The sequence below is a fragment of the Saccoglossus kowalevskii genome, chromosome 16, assembly GCF_978046115.1.
Source record: "Saccoglossus kowalevskii chromosome 16, keSacKowa6.1, whole genome shotgun sequence".
In the NCBI taxonomy this organism is placed as follows: domain Eukaryota; kingdom Metazoa; phylum Hemichordata; class Enteropneusta; family Harrimaniidae; genus Saccoglossus; species Saccoglossus kowalevskii.
In genome coordinates, this window is record NC_140656.1 from 25,718,072 (window position 1) to 25,737,625 (window position 19,554).

Here is a 19,554-nt window from a genome sequence, read left to right on the forward strand (position 1 = left end):
GAAAATCCCAGCAATAAGCATATTGCACAGGGCCCCAGTAATCCACTAAGCATGTGATATCATAGTACTGTAATGTATTCCCAGTGATCTCGAATATCAAATTAAATTGACGCATCAAAAGACACGTCAACTATAAGTAATGTCTCTATGTTAGTATGTCCAGTCTGGTATAAAAACGTGAAAAAAAATTACAAAATCGTGAATCTTGTACAATGCTCACACGAATAACAAAAATCGTATGAACCAACATCGATTTGTAAACGAAAATATGACCAATAATTTCTCAATTTTAAGGGTAATTCGCCAACAAGTATTTAATTACACATGGTATATATATATATATTATGTAAAACGCCAAGCAAGTAATGGTCATGTTGGCGTTTATACACCGGTTCATTTGGTCAAACTGATGTCAAAAGGGCTCAACGCAAATGTGCTCACAAACACAGCGTTGACTGTCCTGATGAAAAGAACTTACTCTGTATTGGCACAGAGCCAAACTAATACCACCTAGAGCTTGAAACGGGCGTTCTTTAATTATTGAGATCAAAGGGAGCTATGTTTTGGTCAAGATAATGTACAGCGAAAACATCTTAAAATGTTTCGCTACAAATTGTTAGTTATGGCATTGATACGAGCAATACCATCCGACGGGTAGTTTAGAGTTTTACGTCATTTGACGATTTCCTGGATAAGTCGATTACTATTGTAAATTTTCCACTGAAAAGATAATTTGGCTGTTTGTGAGGAGTTTATTTCCATTAATTTGTGATAAGATGAATGTAAAATATAGGAAAAAAGCTATTTTCACTCAGACTGCGTTACCTCCACAGCGAAAATAAGGTAGTTTGCAGTGCCTTGTGCACACATAACATTCACTCCGTTGTAGCACAGCCGTATATTTAACAACGGCGCAATTTACATTGCTGGAAAATCATATACTATAAGACAAAACTTATTTTTTTATTACTGGGGGTCAATTTGTTTTCTTTTCACAAAAAACTGCTTTGTGACTTATCTGGCCGGCAGACAAAAAGTACACGTATGTACAAAGGTATGAGGTCTTCTTCAGACAGATCGGTGGTCAATGACATGTGATCCCACACACCTACACAAAGCATGAGTAGCCTTGTCAACGTTACGCAATTCTGTGCAATGAATCTAAAGCTAAATATAGATGAATTTAAATGAGATTCAGTGAAATTTACATATGATTACATTTCGAGTATTTGTTTTGATGATGTTGATTAGTAAGCGAAAATCGTTCCCAACCGGCCACTAATTGTAACAGAAAATATGTTTATGTTAACCTGTCAAATATCAAAGTAGTGGAAAGTTGTTAAATAAAATTATGTTATTTCTTAGTATTTGTTCCAAAGCTAGGGGATCTTCTAGTCAATGGTTATGTTATTTAACTTCTCTAAACGCAGGAATAAAAAGCCGGGAGATGAAAACGGTGGCATCACACAAACACTGGGTATTAATCTGCTGTGTTAAAAACAGCTTTATATTGTTCAATTAGATAAGGTACACCATGGCATCACACAATTCAGATAGACTTTCAAACGTTGACGCCAAATATCTTGACATAAAACTGTTAAATACTTTATTTTTGCTTGGAATTAATTTTCGCTATTTTCGCTGAAGGAATGATTTAGTGAACTTCTAAATAAAATCCAGAGAATATACCTTTTTTCCTATATTTTACATTCAACTCGTCAAAAATCAATGAAAATACTGAAATTCCACGCAAAACACACACAAATCTTATCAGGTCTTTAGTAAGATCGCGTTAACCAAAGAACCGTCTCAATTTATCGGTACGGCAAGTTTAATCCATAACAGCATTCGACAACAAATTAAAGGGCGGCAGTCGTCGCGCCGCGTCCTGTTTGATTAGGAACTCATAGCGACGTATATAACGTGTGTAAAATACATTGTTTATGTACATGAAATTCGAACACGCGCTGCGCGACGACCACCGCGCTTTAAACGCAATTGAATTTGATCTTACCTTGTCACTGAAATCAATGTCAAGTGAAGTCGATGTACGCGATAGAAGGTAATAAGAATACCCACGGCAGGATTTTTTTTGTTAACTTCCTCCTTCAAGCTTTGTTCTCTTTTAAAAATAGTACGTACTTTCCCTTAGTCACGTGGAACTTGTTTACGATGCATTGAAAATGGCATTGTTATCACTTCGATTCGTAGCTTGGCATACTAGATTTCAAAACACTCCAACACGACGTATGGATTCCTCTCCAGTGCAGAGACTATTAACAATAGCGGGTAAATATCTCAAACCAGGGCCCTGCTCAAACCAACAACAGTTGCGAGTATAGCCAGGCAGTTAAAGAAGAACAAAGCCAGACAGGCCTACTACTATAACAATGGGGCAAAAGTTCGCTACATACTACACAAAGGAAACTTTGTCAAAACTCAGACTACTATTTTTTTAAGTAGTCTGAGGCTACATTAATGGCAACGGCTAACACAATCTGGAAGAAGGCTTAATTAAACTTAATTTAATTAAATAAAGCTAGTTAACAGCAGAGGATGGGCAAAGACACATACGAATTACACGCAGTATCTCACAGTTACAGAAAATGCTGCCTAAGTTCACATAACACACGACAATACACTTAGCAACGAAAGACAATCGCAATATTTTAATTTTTTATTGGTTCATACCGCCAGGATACCAAAAACGATTAAAATTGGACCACCAGATGATTTATCGAGATACAAGAATCCAAAATGTCAAGAACAATGGTATAAACTGGCATGTTTATAAACTGTCAAAGGTGTCGACAAAAAAAATCTGTGTGATATCAAATGGGATCCAATCCCATTCACGTTTGACATACAATTCTCAGTATCTCGAATACAACGGGTCCGTTCGATTCGACATTAACCACGCGACTTTCGAACTTCCGGGGTCGACACGTTTTGCGTTTCACAGTACAAACCACACGTTTGCACGATGTTAAGAAAATGCAATGAACCATCTGTTTAGCCATCATAGACATAGAGTCATATCTGCAATTCTGTGTGTTGTGTATTTTCACCGAATACAACACAGTCACTTGGGGGCTGAAAATCAATAAATTCTATTTTTTTTTTTTAAATGAGAATTTATTGATTTTCAACCCCCAAGTGACTGTGGAATACAACTATACACATGGCAGGTGTCGACGTCTTGTTGGTGTTGCTAAATTAATCACCTCCTCTTTTCCAACTTATGTTGTCAATTTTTACACATCAACTCATCAAACTGTATGCCCAATATACGAAACAACAAAACATTCAAGGAATGCAATTCAACATCCCTCGTTCAACTTATAATTGGAAACGGGAGCTATTAATGTTATAAAGTGCTATTTTTACCGGGAAAAGATTTTTTATTCAGCATTCTATCTTTCCCGTGTTAGTTCATCTATGGGATCAAGATCCTTCCCATTTATTTTTCTGTCCACTTATAATCCGTTAACTTATTATGCGACTGTCATTATGTTATAATACTATGGCAAATCTATTTTTATTTCACGTTTTTAACGGCTAAACCAAGTGGAACTCTATCTATTAAGTTATAATAAGATTAACAGTTGCACTTGCTCAAATATTTCAACATATTTTGGACAACCTCTAACACTTTTACAGCTGATAAAACAAACTCAGAAGAACGTAGATCAGTTCTTTGATTGTGTTATGCAAATGTATACTATGTGGACATTTTCCCCGTGATGCAATGCGCGAAACAGAAAAAACGTTCCAAAGACGCGCGCGTTTTGTATTCGAGGTGGTGAGAATTGCACTTCCAATTATCCAAATTCTGGCAGTGTATGCATGTGTTAATATAGATGAATAGTGTAACTGTATACTGCCATATATAGGCAATACTTGTATTATGGAGGCTGTTTTGAAACAGTTAAATCTTGCAATATTAAAGCAGGGGAGTAGTCACCTGCGCACGCGCCAAACTGCCATAGCGTGTCGCTGTTTACAAACAAGCGTCTACCCATGAGCCTTTGCGATGTTATCGTCGCTTGGGACGCATGCGCAGGTGACCCTTCCGATTTAAAATCATGGCCATATGTAAACCATGCCATCCCAATGCATTTAATAAGTGATTTTACGTTCACTTTATGATCTCATTTATTACAAGAAAGCTGCAAACCAAATATCTATTGTAAAAATCAAATGGTTTCTATAATTAAATTTCAAAATGCCGATTTTTCAAATGGGAATTATGGAATTGAGGTGCACTTACATCATTACATATGTATAGCACTATTATTAAGCATGGAAATCCCCCCTCAAATATATTCATGTTTGTAGAATCCCATGCAATATTTCAAGGATCAAATTCATGGATAATGCAGCATCTCGTAGTGTATACAAAAATAGCTGACTGCCCTGCAGGTATATGCATGAAAACATACACAAACAGCACAGATGCAATATGGATAAGAACATGCAATTTTAAATGAGCTTTATACTTTACGCTGTCCAATACAATTGAATACAAATTATTCAGAACTAAACATATTGTTCATGCAGCACACAATTAATTATTCATTCAATGAAATAATTACATTTTTCAATACACTGATTGTTTTGTTACAATTACAGTCGCTACACATGCATAAAAGTGGTTTTCGTATTTTATCCATTGAACAAAATCAACATAATAAATCATGATACAACTTGGTCATAATTATGCAGCATTGAAAAATATTAATACAAAATGCATGTTTTCATCCATATTACTTTTTTAAGATGAATATAATACAAGCCAGCACACAAAACAGATGTTGTAACAAGTTTATTGTAACATATCTATTAGTATACATCTACCCAAAGTAATGTACATGTGTAGCTTTAAAGCATAAACAACTGTAACGCAATATCTCACCAAGTGATGGCGCTATTACTAACCACAAGAGGGCGCTATCACAGACTAGCTTCTGCAATTTTATGAAAGGAAGACAATGTGAAAATCATTTAAGAGCTCAGCAAATGAATAAAACGAAAGTATCAGTGTTTTGTTTATTTACAGAGTACAACAAAACATTCATGCATTTGAACACCATATACAATGTACATTTATGAGGGAAAAATTTTAATGCGTTTATTACATTACCAACCATGCTGCACTAATAGAAGCGCTCGGAAATCAATATTATTTAGGTTCAGAGAAATATTTAAAAAGAATGTTTTATTTCTCATATGTGTGGGGATGTCCTGGGGATGCGGTCATTCTTATTTCAATAAGTCTGGTGGTCAACTATTTTTCTAACAGAGATTTTGGCTAATTAGAGAATCAGTCTGGAAATGAGGTAGAATGAAACCTGTACCAGTACTAGTGAACCAAAAACAATATTAGTGAGAATGACCCAATTGTTATGGTACTGTGTATTTGTTGTATGTATAAACAATTTCTTTTCACACAGGTTGTATATCTTGCAAAAGACCCATGTCAAACAAAACACAACAAGACTGTTGCAGGTTTTGTAATTACTCTGTTAAGAAACTGTATAGAAATGTTAAAAGAAACTGCAAAAATATTTTTTAGGTCCATATTGATTAAAACCAATCCAAATCCAATACTAGCATTGGGTTTCAACGAATAACTCAGATTCACCAGATTGAATAGGTTGTGTTGGAACAAACCAGAGGTAGGCATGAATGGCTTAACAAGCAAAGGTCTGAAAGTTGCATTCCCACAATGCAAATTTGTGAAACATCACTCCCATAACAAGCTAGAGATATAAAGTTTGTGAAATTGGTATTATATTTGCTAATAAAATATGATGTATTAAAGTTAAATATCCTGCACTCACCATTTATCTTATTTTTAAAGCACTTGAAGGGGGGGGGGTGCTTATCCCTTGAACAAACATACCTAAAATTACTGGCTTCAAGGAAAAACCAAGCCCCCTTAACTCAGTGTCTACTGTTTAGAAATCTCGGTCAATTTAAGGTAGCGAGAAGGTTTTGTGACGTTGTTAAATAAAACATTCTCTGTCTGTTGTCTCGTTCAGAACAGTAATTTAGGTTATATATATCAAAAGACTAAGTATAGAGGTGCAAGTTCGCACAAACTGGACAGACAACTTAAATTAACATTCTGCAGTTAATTTCTCATACTCATCGACAATCTAAACATTTGATATAGATGAGGGAATGGTACCTGACAGTAGGAATGCAACTTAACTGCACCATAGTAGTCGATCATTACACAAACAATATATTTTCACATGTTGTACAGGTCACATTGACCTATATCACACATGGTGCGATGGCAGACAGTTAAAAAAATGATAATCATATCAAAATGAATTCAAACTATCACCCCCCCCCCTCCCCTCCCCTCCCCACACACACGAAAAATCCATACTGGTATTCCAGACAAACCATAATTACTTTTTTTAAGAAATGCACATTTCTTATTTTTATCACTGTGCGATAACAACAAATGAGGTGCTTGTGTGGGCGCTTGACACACCATTGGCACTAAATGGCTTGTACGCAGATAATAATAATAATAATAATAATAATATATACAACTTGCTTTTGATTAAAATACGCTACATATCAAAATTCAATTTTTTGAGAACGGCAAAGTACATTTTTTTTTTGTCTTCAAATTATTTTTGATAAAAAGGACACATAGTAAATACTTCACAAAGTATATTTTCAATCACCATGGAGATAAACATTTTTCAACACAGCAGTAACACCATCGATAAACGTTCATGTACGTTCCGCTAAATATTTCAAAGCAAAACATAATCTGCATAATTAATATCATGAACACTAATTTTAGATTTTGCTCACAAAAACCTAAATTACATTTCGGCTACATGAATCTGTTTTTAGATACAACATGCACCCATTTTTTAAAAATGCTTTCAGAATCATATTTATTATTAAATCTGGGTTTGTATTTCACGTATCCATACTGAAATTCATAGGAACATAATTCAGCTAGCCATATTTATATTGCATAAATATAAAATGTAAAATGATGACATGATCCTCTGACAGTGTCAACGTCAATAAATACATAGAAAAAATTACAAAACGAATTCCCCTACTCAAGCCTATTGAAATTTAACTCAGCATTAAAAAAACCCACTTCACCTTGGTTTCAGAAATGTTAGGAAGTTAGATAAAAAATCTACACTTATTAAAATATAATGGGACCATCTATCCCATGTGAAACAGTCTTGAAGGGGGAAAAGGAGGGGATAGTAAAACAGCCATTCGTATTTAAAGCTCATGAAAACCTGACGTATATCTTTGTTTTTTACATTTATTTTTTTAAGTATTTAAATTGATCAAAATGATATCCTGCATGATATGTGAGGCTATTCAGACCAATACAAAAACAGAACGCTGAATTTTGACTTCAATGTGACCTTTAACCTATCAGTGTCGTATTTGTGGGGAGAATTTTGTTTACGCCTAACACCGAATAGAACAGAATTCTGCAAATATTTCTGATCGTTCTGCAAATAAAACAAACAAAAAAACTATTCAGCAATAGAGAGAGTCTTCATTTGAATGTTGACGCTCATTAACTCATCCACGTAAGGGTGTTCCTTCCAGCACTCCCGCTATGTAATCTTGAACAAATTTATAAACTGTTTCTGGCGTGATGTCCTCTGCTTCGTAGATGTAAATGAACTGTTCCGGGATATCTAGGATGGTGAGCAGTGGTACTTTGTCGTCCATTGAACAGAAATCTCTCACAGAATCCACAATTTCATCCTGTTTATAAACAAATACATAACTGTTTAAATAGAATGCTATAAATGGCAGACTTTAAAGCGGGGGAGTCGTCACCTGCACATGCTTCAGGTGGCCATAGCGTGTCATTGTTTACCAACAAGCGTCTACCCATGAGCCTTTGCGTTTTTAGCGTGTGTTGTTATCGCCGCTTGGGACTCAATTCCTGCGTGTGCACAGATGACGACCCTCTTGCTTTAAGTTATAGTTCTCTTAGCAGTAAGTTGATATTTTTTGAAACAAATTTTGATGTATCTATTTTTACAACCTACATACTTATCCTATGTTTATGTGCCTGACAACTGACTATGCTGCCTTTGAAGCAGCTGGAAAAGTTTTGCTAAACATATGAATAAAAAAAAAAAAGATGACTTACGTCACCGCCAATGAAAAACTGCAATGGAGGCTCATCTTCCAATGCCTTGTACTTCTTGAGTATTTCCTCAGCTACTGGCTGTACAATGTCAGTGGCTGCAAGTATGTCTTGTTCTTCACCCTCTGGAAAGGTTCAAAAGATAATACATTCAGTGTACAATCTAAGAGGCCATTTAACTTAAGGGGGATTTTTAATATGGCTTTTTACAATGGCAAATGATGCAAGTGATGTCACCATTATTTGTTTTTCACAAGCAGAAGTTGTACATGTATAAGAAAAAAATTTCAGCATAGAAATGCTCATTAATCCTCATAGAGCAAAATCAACTTTGACCATTGACAAAATAGTTTCACTTGTCTGTTTTTTTTGACTACAGAAAATGTTTACAAAAATTTAAACATTTGTGAAGCAATGTCACATTACTGTTTGGTTCAACATTGAGACTGAAATCATAGAAAATATTTATTTTGAGCAGGAAAATTATTTGACACTCAAATGATTTAAGTGATAAAAAACGACAAACCTACCAGTGAATAAAATAAGACATGCATCCTCATTTAGAATACCAGCAGCATATCCCGTCAGATTGTTCACTGCTTTTGGGCGCCACGGAAAATCCTGCAAAATGAAAAATTAGTTTAAAAAGTTTAAACATTGTCAAAAATAAATATTTTCGAAAAGGAGGTGAATGATTGTACAATGCCCATATGAATAGAACTCTGATTATGACCTCTGCATAAAAGCGTCATCTTCTGTGACAGGAATAACACTTTTTTTTGCAGTAATATTCAATATATTTTAAATTTAAAATATTGCTCACTTTGAATATTCAATTTTAATCTAATAAATCTTTAATTTCATAAGCTGATTTCATAAGTTTACTGGATTGCTCTGTTCTTACACATCTTTTTTTCAGTGTACACCGATTTTTAGTAAATCTTTATCTGTAATGGGGTTTAAACACAAAACTATCTATTTTCAAGTGATTTATTTATTCCACCCTATTTCATGCCAAATAAGTCACTACCAAAGGCAATATTTCATATTTGATTCTGAGGTATTAAATTTTTTTTTTTTCAAATACACTATTATAATATTATTCACTCCAAAGAAAGACTGCAATGCGCCGATAGAACAAATCAATATAGAACAACCCATGCAATCAAATAGCACAAAACAAGATAAAAGAAATTCAACAAGACGTTTCGGGTCAGAACTCTTCAACAGCAGTGTCACAAATGGCAGTGAGAGAACAAAGAAAAGGGTAGACCAATCAAACCAAAAGGAAGGGTCTGAAATCAATATTCATTCCAGCTGGTGATAGTCAGTTCAACCGGGAAATAATAGACTGTGCGAGTAATGCATTGTTCACTGTCTCAGCCATTCATAAGGAGAACTATTTTATTCATAGTTCAGTATTGATAACGTGCAAGAATTGAAAAAAAATGATGTGAAGTAAAAATCAGCAAATTTGATAAATCGTCATGGAAATGTTTCCAAAAAAAAAAAAGTAGGTCTAAAGGTGAAAAAAGTGTATCTGCACTTACAGAGAATTGTAAGTGTGAGAAACACATGGACGTGATCAGCATTTGTAAAATTGTCAAAACGATCTAAATTACGTGCAAGAAAACAAAGCAGAATAAACATTAGATGATTTGATTTATTATACAAATATCAATAAAGTAAAGGTGAGGTGTTAAACAAATTTGATATTCTTCAAACTGGTATTTTTTATAAATTAAATTTGACTTTTGTTTATACATTAAATACCCCCCCCCCCCCAATACAGGCTACACCTTGTCAATGTGGTATTTCTAGTGTTTTTGGGTAGCACTGGAAATGTTCACTTTGATCGATTTAGAATATTCAAATACAGAGCTTATGACTATTTACAACTAACTGGCAATAATACCAATAAGACATTATTGCCACACACACGCAAAGCAAACATGAAAATAAAAATATTATTTTTACTGTTAATTCTTTGTATTTACAAAACAGATGCGCCGTGACAGTGACAAAAACAGATGTGCTGATGACATTATGTATTAAATTTGTTCTGCAAAGATTGTTTCTTCATAAGAAGCTTTCCTGAAAAATTGTCAAAATTTCCATTTTTGGCAATCATAATTTGCATTATGTGCCTGGTTTCCCACTTCTGATCAGTTGATCATACAAACCAGCAATAACCAACAATATTGCTAACAGTTGTGTAATCTTGATCCAGTTAGAAATAGTTAAACAAATTTATTTAGTTCCAGAGCAGAATAATAGGTTTTCTGGTGCCAGATATAAGACCTTTCTTCAGCCAATCAGGTGGCCAAATTCATATCTTTGAACATTTATAATTACCTTTCCGTCAGGATCTGATGACGCAGAACTCCTTCCATCTTTGGTGATGACCTCACCATTGGTATCCATGACAACCAATGATGGAATACCTGAACATCAAGATATAACACATTTTTTATTTTATCTTATATGCAAGACACCAAACTACTGAAATTATTGGATTAGTGCAAAAATTGATCATCAGATGCATTTTGTTAAATCAGTGAATGCAATAGAAAACAGGACACAAAGAGGCACTCATCAATTGCTTAGAGGGCGCTGCAACCCATTTACCCTGGGATAACACGATAAATGTAATAAAAAAAACAAGACACAAGAGGGCGCTCATCAACAGGTAGAGGGCACTGCAACCCATTTACCCTTTAGATAACATGATGAATACTACTTATATTGAAGACATGATTATCTTTAAAGCTATGTAAATGGGATCACCTTAACTTTTCACAAGCTGTATACAACTATATTTCAGCTATGTGAAAATTTAATACAACTTTCAGCAGTAGAAACAAAAATACAATTGGTGATGTGGATTACACTCCTCTCTCTCATCCATTCAACCATCAATTGATCAGCACATTTTTCAAGAAAGAAAAGACACTCACCGCTAACTTGAAACAGTTTTGAAAGCTGTTCGATCCTGGTGTCCCCATAGGGTACAGCTAGCCAGGGCATCGTACTGAAATACTGGTCAAATGATTCTTGACTACGATCAGAACTAACAAAGATGATTTCCATGGCTTTATGATCGTCTTTTAATTTTTTATAAAGTTCAATTAAAACAGGAGTGAAGGCTTTGCACGGTGGACACTGAAAATAACAATAAAAGTTTGAGGTTATCACCCGATGTTGCTTCTCCATAGCGCTGGTTGCCATGAGTTACACCATGGGCTGTATCACATATGAAATAATTATGAAGGCTTGTGTTCTGGTGTTGAAAATCAAATCAGCTAGGGGGTATTGGTGATGATATTCAACTGCACTAAGTGTTCCTATGATAATAATCAACTACAATAAAGATTCTGATGATGACAATCATTTCTGGCCAACATTGTTGATATTGCAACCAGCCTAGGGGGTACCTATGACAATACTAAAGCAGGTTAGGAGGATAGGTTTATGATTATCAACTCAGCTAAGGGGTTTAATGAAACCAATCAATCTGCATATACAAACTGTACATGTACACGTAAATGCACACATTCACAACAAAGGAATTCAGTTCCTCATTTTGTCATTTGGTTTGCGCCACTGATTACTTTGATTCTGAATCACAGCTTGTTCCGTTTTGTTTGTTTACATCAAGTGTTTTTGAAGTTTGTAATTATTTTCTTAACTGAATCATGGTAAAGCAAGTTCACGACGAAGTAAGGTTTGTATCAGTCCAGATATGTTCAAGATATAGGTGCACGTACACACAAAAGTGAAATTATATTTTTGGACTTTGGGCAAACATCGTCAAAAAACAAATTGCAAGAAATTGCAACTAACCCAGTGTGCTGAGAAATATATGCATAATATTTTGTCTTTCATACACTCTATGGAAGTTTCTTCTTTTTTGTTGTTGACAAAGTTTGTTCCAATTATCTCTGTTGAAAAAAAAAAATAATCATTCACAATAATATCGACATGAAAAATTACAAAATCTAAAACATATCAAACATAATAGTAATTTAACGATTATAAACAGTTCCACTGATATCTCAAGAAACACTTAACAGAATTCAATGTAACTTGATACATTTCTGTACACATATGCTCTGAGAATACACTGCAGTCTATATATGATGAAACTTGGTACATGTATATGTGCTCGAAGATAATTAGCATTCATGGTTAGTTACTGATTTAATGGGCGGTAGTCGTCGCCCCACGCATGCGCAAGATATCTGGGTCTCATATAAACAAAGATGGCGACTTCGACTGTTGTGCAGATCAACAAGTGTAAACTGAGACGTTACAAAGCTTTAAATTAGGGATTTTCAGCTGATTGAAAGGTATCAAAAAAGTCACTGGAGGTAATTAGTGCAAGTCACACCCACGAATCTCATACTTGTGATTTCTATTAGAAGAGTGCATTGAATTGTGGGAAAATCAATGTTTATCAACATAAATGTTGCACATGCGCACCGCGACGACTACGACTTTTTAAATATCTCAACACATTTGAATGAAACTTGCAATAACCTTACCTGAGAACGGTTTGGGTTTCCATGGATAATTGTTTCCATTCGGATCATCCATCACAACGTTTCTTCCATCGTCTGTAACCACACGTCCACTTGTGCTGTCCATTAACACAAAAGTGGGTATACCCTGAATTTTGAATTTCTTTGATAACTTATCCTAAAAAGTGAGAAAAACATGAGAACTGAGTTTGATGATTACACTAGCGTAATAACAAGTGCGCCCTCTAGTGGCCAGTTTTACAAATGAGCAAAATACAATTCAGACATATAATTCTGTAATTTTATTTTTTTTATTTTGAATTAAAAGAAAAAAAAAAACATAAATTCTTACAACTTGACATTATTTTTTTGAATTACTGTGATAATGTTTAAATTAATGAAAAGATCAAAATCTAATAAAAAAATCGTTTTAGAGTTTAAGTAAAGATTATTTATTGTATGACTGAATAATATGACAGAACCCCACACCCTCCCCGTGGCTTTCGTTGCGTATGGAAGTTATTTTCACGAGTGATGCGGTGTATCCTGCGGCCGTACAGCAGAATACACCGCATCTCCAAAATAAGTGACTGCCTAAAAGTACCATTACTCTTGTTCAAATTTCATGTCACTCGGCAAGTATATTCATGTACCCCAAGGGGAAAATATCGTACTTCTAAATATTGTTTATTCCGAAAAACTGTACTCCTGAAGGGACTACTTTGTTTGCTCTCGGACCTCATTTGCATATGGTTGTGGAAATACCGATTTTGATTTCAGGGACGAATCAAAATAAACTGCAGTACATATGTAATAATAATGTATATGCAACAAACATAACTACATGAATGTATCAACATTCTGCATATTGTAGGATTTGGGGAAATGCCTTGGTTACAATCAGTGCAAAAAAAGGTCAAAAATGAAACTTGCACGAAGCAGGTCAATTTGTTGTTTTATTATAAGGAATTAGGCACACTCTGAAATTTTACTTTGGTGATATTTAAATTGTTTTATTAAACTCTGAATATTAACATATTTTAGAATTTTTGCTAAGTGTAGGTTTTTTTCTGGTATTTTTTAAGTTTATTCCTTAAAATGCATATGCATGTATTTAAAGTACCTCATATAGCATTGGTGAGACAAAAGTAATTTTTATTAGCAATAAAGAAGAACAAAATCAATAATTTTCTTATAACTTTGGTGTCACATTCTACCTGTTTCAGGTTGAAAAAAAGAATATCAGAAGTTTGAAATACTCACCTCAATATTTTTTTTTTTAATTTCACCACATTAAAGTTGTTAAAATTGTCAAAATATTCAAAACATCGAAATTTCCGATACATTTTCACATCCACATCAGTAAATTTAGTTACTATTATGACTAGTATAAAGAAAGATGGTACTGCAAATGCCATTCATTATGTTACAACATAGCGTTAAATGGCTTCGTATATATGTACTACCGGTAGTACCTAAAATGGAACACTTTTCACGTGCATTCTTATTGTATGACAGAATGAGTGCCTAGACTCTCCTTACATCACACAGTGTTATCGTCCATAGATTGAGTTATTTAGCCTTTTACTAATAGTACAATGGTGGTACATGGTTTTGATTGACATCGTCACAAACCTGTCACTGCTGGTTTAGACCAATTCTACTTTTTATATAAGCATTGTAACATTACAGAAACAGAAATACAAAAGGTATTATTCTTGAATTTAACTGATAGAAGAAATTTATGTAACACTAAATATAACGTGAAAAAAAAAAAATAGGTTAGGTTTATTTGAGAAAATGAGTGAGTGACAGAGTGAATGAAGCCTTCACTTATCTGTGATGATTCACGTTTCCAAATGAACCTTTTGAAATGCTGTAATCAGTCTATGAGTCATGGTGAAATGAGATACACATGTGGCAAGATACCGAAATTGATTAAATTTATATTTAATATTACTGAAAGTTGCAAATAAAAAAATAAAATAATTCGTCAACTTGCTTTCAAAAAATCGGGAATAATTTTAGTTCGCAGACATAGCTGAGAGAAGAAATCTTAGAATATTAATTTATTTACTTAATGTAAGTTCAACAAAATTTGTATATTTGACAGTGTAGATGTCTTTGTTTTGTTTAATAGGCGAAGGAGGAGCACTTTAACTACCGTAATCTTATGAAATAATGCGTCAAATCACCTTTAACCAATCAAAGCTTGTGAAACATTTTGATCAATACTGCAGCCAATGAGAATGGTCATTACAACATTAGCAAAACAAGCAGTCTATCAGCTGAGATAGCTCTGCTGTTAGCAATGCACATTAGAAAATGAACAATATGTATAATATTAAAGCAACCAGACTTGTGGTTTTAAACAGGAAGTCGAAAATATCACTTTTTACCAAAAATGACCAAAATATTAATCAAAATTAGAGAATTAAAGATATCATTACGAAATGAACAAATCTGAGAGAGGTCCACATGTAGTACCTATATATGTAATATCAAAGCAATCAGACTTGTGGTTTTTAACAAGAAGTCAAAATATCACTTTTTACTAAAAATTGCCAAAAATATTCACCAAAATTAGAGAATTAAAGATATCATCATGAAATGAACAAATCTGAGAGAGGTCTACCTGTAGTACCTATGTAGTATATATTATATCAAAGCAATTAGACTTGCGTTTTTTAACAAGAAGTCGAAAATATCACTTTTTACCAAAAATTGCAAAAATATTCACCAAATTTAGAGAATTTGAGATTTTGACATTAAATGAACAAATCTGAGAAAGAACCATCCAAAGTACTTGCATATCAAATTTGAAAACATTCTGACATGCGGTTTCGAAGAAAAAATTGAAATTGTAAAGTTGACGACGACGGACAATCAGTAATATGAACAGCTCCACTGTGACGACAAAGTCGACAGCGAGCTAAAAATAGTAACAGAATGCATACAAATTTGCAAAATGATACACGAAAACGTAGGCTGAACACAATATGGTGCTTTAAATGGGAGGATAAAATAGCACTAAATTGTGTTATTTATTTATAAATTTGGAAAACCAATCAAGCAAGTTTACGAACCTCATTTGAATACTCAGTCCGACAATAATACCGAATACGTGTGTAGGACCGTATTCTACCAACCCCAATACCAAGTTTTCAGTCGTTTGTGAATTAAACCATTCGCTTCAAGGCAATTAACATCACAATCTCTCTGATGCACAAGGAGTAAAAAAATAAAGCTACTGGTCAAGATTCTTTCACTAATAGATGCAACTTTTGGAAACCATTGCACAAGGATCCCAGACATGGTTGATGCCAGGATAATGATATGAAGATGTCCCAAAAATGGAATACGATTTCTGAGATAAAAAATGCACAATACAATTACATGTTCTGTCTGCACTTGCACTAACACTGACATCACTGCTAATTAAATATGCAACAAGTAATGAGCAGTTAAAATCATCAGATACTAATGTTATTAACATACACATTTACTAGAGATAAATACATGAACGGACGCCCTCTATCGGTGACCTCTTAATATGCAGGTCACCCTCACTAATGGCCAATCAATGTGGTGTCATAATTATTACATTTAATGTTATTTTAGGATTTAATACAAGTTTATTAGCACTATACCATTCACATACCCTTTTAAAAGTCAGCATTAATTTCAGAAAGATTAAGTTTTTATTGTATTTAACTTAAAAAAGTTAGTTTCATGTGCAAAGTATAAAATATGGAAGAAATTGGTAGAATTGACTTGTCATTAATATAAATCAAAAATAAGATTGGGCCTAGAATCAACTCTTGGTACCTTGCATGTTATAGTTCAGGGCAATGATGTGTTTCAATACAAATAAATTGTTGACAAGTATCGGTACAAAGATTTTTCAAGGAATGCAATTACCGGTAATTGATTATTAACAATTGATTCAAATTATCTGCTCAAGAGGTAGAGATATTGGACAGTAGTTCTTGATCATTAGCAGAAATAATTTTTAATATTCTGAATTCAAATTTATTTGTTTTTGATGATGAGTTGGTGATCCATAAAAAAAAAATCCAACCTCCATATTAAGACCACTCGTCTATAAAGACCACTCTAATCAAGTCCCTTGGGCAGTCACTTTAATACAGTCACAGACAGTCAGTCAGTCAGACAAATCTAAGTTTTTATGCTATTTGCTCCATTAAAGGTGCATGTGCACACATACACTACACATACAATGTGTTACTAGAGATGTCAGAAGGCTTCATGCTAAATATTTCCTACAAGAAAAATTCAAGAGCTCAAATATATGGAAATATGGACATGGTCAGTTAAAAAATTGGAAAAAAACAAAACAAATAGAAACACCTTTTGAACCAGAAATAATGTTTTTATGAGATCTACAGTGTAGTGGAATTTATTTTACTATGTTCCACAATTGAATTCACATCAAGAAATAGTGATTCTAATCTGTCAACCATCCATAAAATATACAATTCTATAAACAATTGTTGATCCAAAGATGTAAAATTGTTGATCAAAGACTGTAAAATTGTTGATAGAAGATTGTAACATTGTTGAACAAAGTTTATATAATTGTTGATTACAGATTGTAAATTTGTTTAATCAAAGTTGCAACATCGTTGATCAATGTTGAAATTGTTGATTAAGTAGAGAACATTTTGTTCATCAAAAATATCAAGCAATCTCAAATTAAAATAAATCAATTTGTGAAAACATTTGTGCCATATAGTACTACACTGTTATTGTATACAATACAGTCTGGGCAAAACTTAATTCCCATGATAGCTAACAGCTAGCTTTACCTTTTCATAATAACTTTTATCATAGTCATCAATAATTTCAACTTCTTTTTTACAGTAATTACCAATGTTACTAATATAAGAAATATTCAGATTAATTTGCACAATTTAGATAAGTGGCAGTTTTAAAAGCAAGATAAGATAGCTTTAAGCCAGCCTAAAGCTGTCTAAATCTGGCTTAATATTAAGTTACGTTTGCACCGTACTGTACATGTACATCACGCCTACAAAGTTCTTGTTATTTATGTTCTTAGAAAGTACATACAGCAGCAATCAAGCAATAAGTCATGCTACAGCAAATTACTGTAATTCAGGCACTCACCAAAACCCATTATCAGTGCAATTATTTTTCCTACAACTAAATCCCTCTGTACTTTGGAGCTCATTTTCCCAGATTAATGGATTCAATGTTACAGATCTATAATAAAACTAGTTGAGATACGAGGCAAGGTACATTTGATTTATTTCTATGTAAATGTCTACGTTCCAAAGAAATACCATGAATGAATACAAAATGGAAATAACCACAATTATACATCTGTCATTGTAGCGCCATAAGTTACAGCATGCCGTAAATTTGCGGTATTATACATAGTATTTTCATCCTACCATATTAGGAAATGCAAATTCCAAATATGAAATGATTACGTGTGTAAGCGTTCTCTAATAATAAAAACAAACATGGCTGCCACCAGGGTTTGACTGGACTCCACACAAAGAAGTTCGCTGATTCTAAACATTTTGTATTTCGGCATTTCCATGATGTTTCCTTGGAAGGAAAAGATGTATAATAATAAGGTTATTACGAGAATACCTCAAAGTATGCACGAAGACAGTACAGCTGGAGTATCGGCCGACGCGCAGCGGAGTAACTGATATTACTGTACTCATATTATTGGAGTTCTTCAAATTGTGAATAGGTGCATTATAAACAACTTAAAATATTATTATTACCTTACTAATAGAGGAATGATTTATTGATGACTGAAACAAAAAATGTTTTTACCAATGCAGTTAAAATAATTGCATTCAATAAAACCATTAATTGGCATACATGTATAAAAGTACAGGGTGCATGTAGAACTGTACCAAGGCATGTATTTTTAATTTCAAATGAAGGAATAACCACCCTCTAACGTAAACATATACCACAAGATATAGACCAGTTTCACAACATACATCTATACACACAAGTGATAGCGAGTGTGTATATGGAGGGAACTGGATGAAATTGAGTTATTACTATATTTATACATGTACCAGCTTTATTCTAAAATACAGAGATAACTTTAAAGCACCAAAAACCAAGTTTAAATGTGATACAGCATCTGAAATGTTCAATTTGCAATGAAAGTTAAATGAAACTAACATACAATAATCAAAGATAAATTACAAGGTGACTTGAATTGGCACAATGTATTTCGGCGTTGTGAGGTTTATGTAGTTTCATGCCAGCGGCATCACTGATGTACATGTATGGAAAATCATCTCAATTGACATGATTAAAAAAACAAGCAGCCTCTCGGCTGAGATAACTCCGCTGTTAGCACTGCACATTTCAATTAAAGAACAGAAGATATCATTAGAAAAGGAACAATATGCATAGTATAAATGCAATGGGACTTGCTGTTTTCAACAAGAATTCAAAAATATCATTTTTCACCATAAATGATTGTGGTTTTTAACAAGAAGTCGAAACTATCACTTTTTACCAAAAGTGACAAAAATATTCACCAAAATTAGAGAATTAAAGATATCATTACAAAATGAACAAATCTGAGAGAGGTCCACATGTAGTAACTATATATTTAATATCAAAGCAATTTGACTTGCAGTTTTTAACAAGAAGATGAAAATATCACTTTTTACCAAAAATGACAAAAATATTCACCAAAATTAGAGAATTGAAGATATGATCATGAAATGAACAAACCTAAGAGAGGTCTACCCAAGGTACATATACACCAAGTAACAAAGCATTCAGGCTTGTAGTTTTCAAGAAGAAGTCGAAAAAGTAAAACATTGACACAGACGACGACGG

General features: G+C 33.6%; 2 protein-coding genes across 2 annotated transcripts in view; both read right to left on the minus strand.

The window, feature by feature from the left end:
• LOC102806196 (VWFA and cache domain-containing protein 1-like) overlaps positions 1-2,376 on the minus strand; it is a 29,579-nt gene extending 27,203 nt beyond the window's left edge. The window contains exon 1 of the mRNA XM_085491281.1: positions 2,015-2,376. The gene's annotated coding sequence lies outside the window, so the exon portion shown is untranslated. The remainder of the gene's footprint in view (positions 1-2,014) is intronic.
• A 2,434-nt stretch (positions 2,377-4,810) lies between these two features.
• LOC100378642 (nucleoredoxin-like) overlaps positions 4,811-19,554 on the minus strand; it is a 43,755-nt gene continuing 29,011 nt past the window's right edge. The window contains exons 2-8 of the mRNA XM_002741752.4: positions 12,712-12,865; positions 12,011-12,108; positions 11,125-11,329; positions 10,523-10,611; positions 8,698-8,788; positions 8,171-8,292; positions 4,811-7,776 (exon numbers count right to left, since the gene is read on the minus strand). Of these exons, the coding sequence (XP_002741798.1) occupies positions 7,588-7,776; positions 8,171-8,292; positions 8,698-8,788; positions 10,523-10,611; positions 11,125-11,329; positions 12,011-12,108; positions 12,712-12,865 (948 nt within the window). The 3' untranslated portion in view covers positions 4,811-7,587. The remainder of the gene's footprint in view (positions 7,777-8,170; positions 8,293-8,697; positions 8,789-10,522; positions 10,612-11,124; positions 11,330-12,010; positions 12,109-12,711; positions 12,866-19,554) is intronic.